Source organism: Scardinius erythrophthalmus, assembly GCF_964197995.2.
Source record: "Scardinius erythrophthalmus genome assembly, chromosome: 21".
NCBI classification, from domain to species: Eukaryota; Metazoa; Chordata; class Actinopteri; order Cypriniformes; family Leuciscidae; genus Scardinius; species Scardinius erythrophthalmus.
Genome location: NC_138241.1, coordinates 994410 through 1002828, shown reverse-complemented (window position 1 = coordinate 1002828; position 8419 = coordinate 994410). Strand labels below are relative to the sequence as shown.

Here is an 8419-nt window from a genome sequence, read left to right as displayed (position 1 = left end):
CACAAACTGAAAAAAACAGAGGAAAAAGAATTCTCAATCCTGAGGAATGAAGTGTCAGCATTTTGAGATTAAAGGTCAGTTTTTGTTAAAGTCCCCTTTTAGTCAATTTTTATCCCTTAAAACTCATCTTTAATCACCAAAATTACATATTTAAATGTTTTTTCCTTGAAAATAATGTCTTCATGCCTTAAAATATCTTGAATGTAACTCGACACCCTTGCCTCATTTAGTATGCGCGGGTCTATGAATATGCAAATGAGCCCCGCCTCCACTCACTCCCTCAGCTCAGAGATCCACTGGTTGACGATCACACGTTGATCTGATTGGTTACAAGGTAGTTTGTGACGTCAGAAACACCAGCGATTTCAAAGCGTGTTTTTGAGACTGTCTTTGGTTCACTGCAGTTTTAGGGAGGAAATACTCAGCAATGGTGTCGACTTATGAATTTACACATGGTTTGTCTTAAAGCATATTAAACGCACCACATTTAAAGTTCATAATGGAAACGAGCTTTAATTCAGTTTCGCTTAACCAGCTAATCAAGGTCTTCAGGATTGGCTAGACACGCTGCAGGGCAGGATCGAGCGTTCCTGCGGTTCTCAACGCTTCATCACATTTTTGTCCTTCGTGTTCATTTGGGAATGAGGGCGACACGCAAATGAATCCACAAAATGAACTTTATTTAAAGACTTGGAAAATAAAATGGCTAATATCTTCTCTGGGAACCTCGTGTCACTATGACCAGTGACCCAACTGTAAACTCAGTATCATTCAGGAAGCATCTCGTGTCCATTAATGAATGTGCGTTTCCTTCCGTTGATAGAGCGAGTGGTGAAGTGTGAAGCTTGTGTTGATCAGTCGTACTGGCCGGATGAGGTGTTGTGAATGTTGCAGTCTGTCTGGAAGGAGTAGCCGGAAAACTCCATCGTCTCACCTGAAAGCAGAGGCGTTCACAGATTTCAGTGGCACATCTCCTACATGAGCTAATGAGAGGGTTTGTTTGGTGTGATCATTGAGTTCTCCAGTACACAAGTTTAGGATGTGCAGATGTTCTCTTACACAGGCACCCCATCCACATGGAGTTGGGTCTCCAGCCTCGGTCGCTCTCGTACGACGGACTCCAGTGATCCAAGTTCTTCAGGTGATCCACAATCTGCAGGAGAAAAGCACTTGGTCTCACTCAAACACTGAGCTAATGAGGTCTACGATCAACCAGACCCAAGAAGAAATACACAACCTGTGCATGTTGACAGAAAACGAGCTGACAAAAATATTATGTCTAATATTTAGTGATGATACAGCATTATGAGAGATGTAATGGCTTGGTAAAAAGATGGTTGTTTGCTGGAACACCAAATTAAGTAAAAGATTTTCAGCACAACACAAAAGAACAGTTTAAACCAGTTTGTGAAGACTATTAAAGTCTTGTGTGGTTGTTGAAGTGCTTTGGGTGGATGATGGATACAGATGCAGGAAAACCTTGACCGGGGAGGGATTCCAGAGAGCAGGTTAAGCAACTTAACCAGAGTAAGTTAACTCAATTTTTGGTTCCAAAATCTGTAGTTACAGAGTAAGTAGCCGTTGCAACTAAACGTTAGAAAACAGCCAGAAGGTTTGAAAATATTGGTGTTTTTCGGAAAATCTTGCAGATTTTTGAAAATATAATTTATTTGAAGGTTTTTGAAAATCTTGCAGTCTCTTGTGATTTGGTGGTTAGGATATTTGAGTGTAAGATCCAGTTGCAACATCTGTTCATGTTTATTAGACAGAAGCAAGGCTTTACCCTTTAAAGCTTCAGCAAGAGATCCTTAATCTTTGACGTCCTGAGGTCTCTGTTCAACCATCAGCTGATGTTAAATCCATACTGTTATATTATGATTATTTTAAATTTGACTCCTGAGTTACCAATGAATGCTATGGACGCTTGTTTCCGCCACAGAATAAAAAATAAAAAAGGTAATTGCGATTACCGTTGTCATAAACTTCAATAGTGATGAACCGAAACTATGACGAATACAGGACCTCGTTTATAAAATATTCTGTAGAAACCGTCCTAGAAATGATCTTGAAATTGACATCTGAATGGTTTTAGATTTTCCCCTTGTAATTAATGTCATTAACATATAAAAGAGCAGCAATCAACATCCAAATCCTTTACTTGAGAGTGGCGAGATTTCCAAAAACGTGCAGTTCTCCTTCTTTCCACTTCAAATAGTTTTATAAATGAGGCCCATTATTTTTGCTTTTCCATCTGTTCCAATAGCAAAATAAAAAACAGAGCCATTAAATATGGAAGCTTGTTTCCGCCACAGTATAATTTTTTTTTTAAAAAGGCAATTGACTTTATATCTTGCAATTTCTGAAATAAAAATTCGCAAAATCTTTTAAAATGTTTTTCTGTGGTGGAAACAAGCTTCCCTAGTTTCATGACTTTCCAAAAGAGGAAAAAGTATTGAGAGATTGATTACGTTGGTCAGAAGAGAGAAAGATGACAAATTTAATGCCGGGCTAATATAACACAAAGTATATTAAATGTAGCCTACATAAGATTTTTTTTGTGCAAATGTTATTACTGTGGAAACATCTCATCACTGCCTGTGAAAATGGTCCATGAAGACATTAAAAGATACTTTCCATCTTACCTTCAGCACTGCTTCTGTCTGCTCGTGCTCCTCTGTTCTGTTCATCTGCAGTCCTGCGGAGGCAGTCAGTCATTTTAACCCTTTACTGTCCTGTCCTCGACTGTGGACAAGAGTTTAGATCAGTACTTTACCCTGTGAGCAGTAGATGGCTGGTCTCTCCTCCTCAAAACCCTTGGGAAGATCCTCTTTTCTCAGCGCTTCTGCTGTGGAACCGCCTCGATCGTCGGAGAACTTCCAGAAGGCCTCTGAAGACACACAGGAAAGATGTGTTCAGATTACTGTGGACGGAGGTTGGTGTTTGAGTTTGCCAGCTGTCATTGGTAAGTACCTGTAAATCTCTCCAGCGGTAAGCTCCTCTGTGTCGGTGGTGGAGGCGACGCTGCTTTACATTCGGTTTCCAAACACCGTAATGCTGAAGAGAAACACGTTACATCACATGAGTCTTATTTATGCATTAGTAAAACTGATCCAAATCACATTTAGGAACATTTCATGCAAATCAATATTGGTTGTAAATGCATTGTTGGCTATATTTGACAAATTGCTTTTGAAAGTCACTTTGTAGAAAAGCTTGTTTCCAACACAGAATAAAAAATAATTTTCGACTTTTTTCTCAAAATTCGAGTTTTTTCTGGCAATTGCAAGTTTATATCTCGCAATTCTGACTTTTACTCGCAAGTGCAAGTTCATATCTCGCAGTTCTGACTTTTTATATCTCGCAATTCTGACTTTTTTATCGCAATTGAATTCAGACTTTTTTATCGCATTTGCAAGTTTATATCTCGCAATTATGACTTTTTATATCTCGCAATTATGACTTTTTATATCTCGCAATTGTGACTTTTTCCTCGCAATTGCAAGTTTATATCTCGCAATTCTGACTTTCCTTGCAATTGCAAGTTTATATCGCAATTCTGACTTTCTCACAACTGCAAGCTTTATCTTGCAATTCTGACCTTTTTATCGCAATTGAATTCAGACTTTTTTATCGCATTTGCAAGTTTATATCTCACAATTCTGACTTTTTCCTCGAAATTGCAAGCTTATATCTCACAATTGTGACTTTTTATATCTCGCAATTCTGACTTTTTTATCACAATTGAATTCAGACTTTGTTATCGCATTTGCAAGTTTATATCTCGCAATTCTGACTTTTTCTATCTCGCAATTCTGACTTTTTCAGAATTTCAAGTTTATATCTTGCCATTCTAAATATTTCCTCGCAATTGCAAATTTATATCTCGCAATTCTGACTTTCCTTGCAATTGCAAGTTTATATTGCAATTCTGACTTTCTCACAACTGCAAGCTTTATCTCGCAATTCTGACCCTTTTATCGCAATTGAATTCAGACCTTTTTATCGCATTTGCAAGTTTATATCTCGCAATTCTGACTTTTTCCTCGAAATTGCAAGCTTATATCTCACAATTGTGACTTTTTATATCTCGCAATTCTGACTTTTTTATCACAATTGAATTCAGACTTTGTTATCGCATTTGCAAGTTTATATCTCGCAATTCTGACTTTTTCTATCTCGCAATTCTGACTTTCTCTCAGAATTTCAAGTTTATATCTCGCAATTCTAAATATTTCCTTGCAATTGCAAGTTTATATCTCGCAATTCTAAATATTTCCTTGCAATTGCAAGTTTATATCTCGCAATTCTCACTTTTTCCTCACAATTGCAAATTTATCTCGGAATTCTGACTTTAACAATTGCAAGTTTATATCTCGCAATTCTGACTTTTTATATCTCGCAAATCTGACCTTTTTATCGCAATTGAATTCAGACTTTATCGCATTTGCAAGCTTATATCTCGCCATTCTCACTTTTTCCTCGCAATTGCAAATTTATCTCGTAATTCTGACTTTAACAATTGCAAGTTTATATCTCACAATTCTGACCTTTATATCGCAATTGAATTCAGACTTTATCGCATTTGCAAGTTGCAATTGCAAGCTTATATCTCGCAATGCTCACTTTTTCCTCGCAATAGCAAATTTATCTCGCAATTCTGACTAACAATTGCAAGTTCATATCTCGCAATTCTGACTTTTTATATCTCGCAATTCTGACTTTTTTATCGCAACGGAATTCAGACTTTTTTATCGCATTTGCAAGTTTTTAATCTCACAATTCTGACTTTTTCCTTACAATTGTAAGCTTATATCACGCAATTGTGACTTTTTGATCTCAGAATTGTGTGTTATAAAGTCAGAATTGCGACTTTCTGACTTTTTCCTCGCAATTGCAAGTTTATCTCAAAGTTCTGACTTTCTTACAATTGCAAGTTTATAACTCGCAATTCTGACTTTTTCCTCCTTTTAATTCCGTGGCGGAAACAAGCTTCTATAATATTTGGATAAATCAATAAATGTAAATACGTATACAGATGCATTTTTTCTGTCACTATATGTTTGTTTAAACTAGAAATATGAAATGGTTATCCAGAAAGTTTATATGAGCAAATACCTTTGCGTCTCTTTATTGTTTTGCTGTGTGGAAGGAGAATATAAACTCTAAAAGCATTGTGGCCTTTCTTGATGCTTTTGTCTTGAAGCTCTTTGACGTCCGTCAGGGAATTGAGAGCGCATCGGAAGTTTGCTTTCCATGTCTTGGGATCGGGTTTGTCTATGCCAGGTTTGTATCTCCCTAAAATCCACGAAAGGAGAGCTGTTTGCATGATTGGCATCAGGCTGTCAGGATCTACAGTACTAGTTTCTGAACAATTCAGTTGTATTCCTGGCCAAGTTGATTATTGCTTGCATTATTTAACTTCTCTAAGAATATTTTGAGAAAAGAACCAATATTTGCAGAGTGTTTGGTGAAAATGCATGCAGTTTACATTGTTGCAGACGCTGGCATTAAATGAGCTGATCTTGAAGGTTCACCTGTTCTCATCTCAGTGTTAACAGTCTGAGAAGCTGATGAGAGGTACAGTGACCACAGAAAGTTTTCAGACATGTATAGCAATTAAAAATTTAAACATATGTTTGCATTATATATCAAAATATCAAAATAAGTCGCATTCATTTTAAATACATCACATTTTTAGTCAAGCATTTCACGACATAAAGTGTGTTAGCTTATTAAAACATCAAGCAATATATATATTGGTCAATAAAAAGAGGATAAAAAGTCTTTGTTTTGTTTCATGTTTGAACATGATGATAGTTATTATGATTCTCTTCACATCGAGATCAGCTGGTTAAAATTGACTCGGAAAAGTGAAGTTAATTCTGAGAAAAGCTCTGGTGCCACTTGGTTGGATATTTTGTATCTAGTGAAGAGACACTTTTTAATGCCTCTTTAGTGTCCAAATGCTTTTTGGGGCCGCTGTGTCTGGAATCAGATATTGTGGATGAGTTTCTAGCAGACTAGAAATATCAAGTGAGAAATGACCCTACAGCAAATCTGCAGTCACTCGGTTAAAACCTGGACAATTTTAACACAGCTGATGTCATTTGGTTACTAATGTTCAATAAATATGCTAATATGCATGTAAATAGCAGATTGTTAACAGAAAGCATTATTATTCTTCAAAATGTGTAACTATTATTCTGATAAATTTTTGGCAATTTGCAAGTACACTCTTAAAAATAAAGTTTCCAAAAGAGGGTTTTTGTAGCAACGCAATAGAATAATATTATATATTTTACACTTTATTTTGATGGTCCACTTTAGACATTATACTAATTAACCATACTTAAGTGGACCATCGGAAAAAAACTGTGTCCACTGTACACTTTTAAAATTAAAGTTCTTTCCTGGCATTGATGGTTCCATGAAGAACCTTTAACATCCATGTAATCTTTCCATTCCACAAAAGGTTCTTTAGATCATTAAACTTTCTTCATACAAATAAACTTCTCAAGTTATTTTAGGAACTGATCACTGAAATGATTTTTGGGGAACCAAAAATGGTTCTTGGCAAATGAAAACCATCTTCTGGAACCTTAAAAGTGTAAAGAAAGGTTCTATTGATAATAAATTATCTCAATGGAACCACCAAATATCCAATAAAAGAGTGTATGTCAAAACTGAACTAAAATGTAAACAAAGAAAAAAAGGATATTTGAAGAAGAAAATATTGTTGATGAAAGATTAGGCTGAGTTTTTCACAGATATCAACATGATATGAAACATTTGTTTTAATGAAGCTACTGAGTCAGACTGTTGATTATTTTAACATGTGCTGTAATCGGAGACGTCCGTCACTTTACCTGTGTGCATAGCCCAGTTTCGGAACAGAGTTGCGTCCTTCTCGATGTTCCAGCCGTGCCGGGCCGCATGTTTCCAGGGAATCTGGAAAACTCTGGCCGACTGTGGTGTAAAGAGAGCACAGAAATATCCACACTCTTAGACAAAGAGATTATAGAGCCCTATAGAACTTTATCGAGCCTTTTCTTCAGATCTGTATAGAATTTGGTTCAAATCTTTCCGTTAAATTTACGGTAAAATAAACGTCAGCTGTGGCCGCTAGGAATTTACCGTAAAAAATACAGTAGCAACATTTTAGGTTTTACAGAGTTAACTTAAATTTGCAGTAAACCGTATTTAATTATCTGATATAATGTTATTTTACCAACCTATTGAAGTATTAATATTTGTTTTGTACCAACACACAACAATTGTAATACACTGACAGCCACAACCACCAATCACAGCGGTGATGAGAGTCACGTTATCAAATCAAAGCTCATCAAACAGCTTTTCCACAAGAGAGTTTATGCTGATATACAGAAGCTGCAAAGTGTCATTCACACACACACACACACACACACACACACACACACACACACGCACACACACACACACACACACACACACACTAAACACCATCACGGTAACACATATGACATTAAAAAAATGCAATAAACATTCATTTGACAACATTAAATGTAACATAAACCCTAATGTACATAACTGATAAGAGAAAAACTTAGAAGAAACTTAGTTATTTCAACAACAAAAAAAAACATTAAAAATGTGAAGTGTCACGCAGGGAATTGTGGGAATGTCAATTTACGTTTTTTTCACTGTAAATAAATCAATGACTTGTCCTTTTTCACTTCCACTTCCCGGTGTTTTACTGTAAAATTACTTTAAATGTACGTTTAGATCTATCACAGTTATTCACCGTATATTGAATGAAAACTTTTTGTTAACCAATTAACAGTCTTTTACCGTTAAAATCACGATAATTGTTTTACAGTGATATGAATCAAACCCTATCAGTGTCAAGCATCGGATCTGACCTCGTCCAGCCACACGACTCCAGGATATCTGCCCGAGTCGATCTGTTCCTCCAGCCACGGCCGCAAGCGCAGGCGTCCCTGGTGCATCTTCAGTTCTGGCGTCCGCGTGCTTCACTCCTGAGTCTCCCAGATGTCCACTCAGTGCAGTCATGAGCAGCACATAGCTCACTGAAACACATCACTGACAGTCACACTAGCAACAGGAAACATCACACCTGACTCGCTCTGCTGGAGTCGCAAGTGAAATCTCAGCGTCCTCGTACCTGCACAAACCGGTTTGGAGGGTTTCCTTCCAACCGCAGGATGATTTCTGTGGTATTGAGGGGCCGAACACAGTCACGCCTCGTCGATCCGACGCTCCTGATGTCAGTTACTCCACTGAAACCTGCTATACACCAGTATTAGTCACAGAGTTATTACTGCAGGGACAAACAACTTAACAAAAGCACTGCAGAAGAACTAACCTAGCATCTTTGTGCAGCTCAATACTCTGAGATTTCTTATATAATGGCATAATT

General features: G+C 37.0%; 1 protein-coding gene across 1 annotated transcript; it reads right to left on the bottom strand.

Moving 5' to 3' along the window:
• Window positions 1-795: 795 nt before the first annotated feature.
• On the bottom strand, window positions 796-8069 carry irf1a (interferon regulatory factor 1a). The gene is made up of 8 exons (XM_081350741.1): window positions 7902-8069; window positions 6867-6966; window positions 5116-5295; window positions 2971-3054; window positions 2774-2887; window positions 2643-2695; window positions 1060-1153; window positions 796-934 (listed from the first exon to the last, which is right to left on the bottom strand). The coding sequence occupies exons 1-8, from the start codon at window positions 7986-7988 to the stop codon at window positions 855-857; spliced, it is 792 nt and encodes a 263-aa protein (XP_081206867.1). The 5' UTR covers window positions 7989-8069; the 3' UTR covers window positions 796-854.
• Between the last annotated feature and the right edge of the window lie 350 nt (window positions 8070-8419).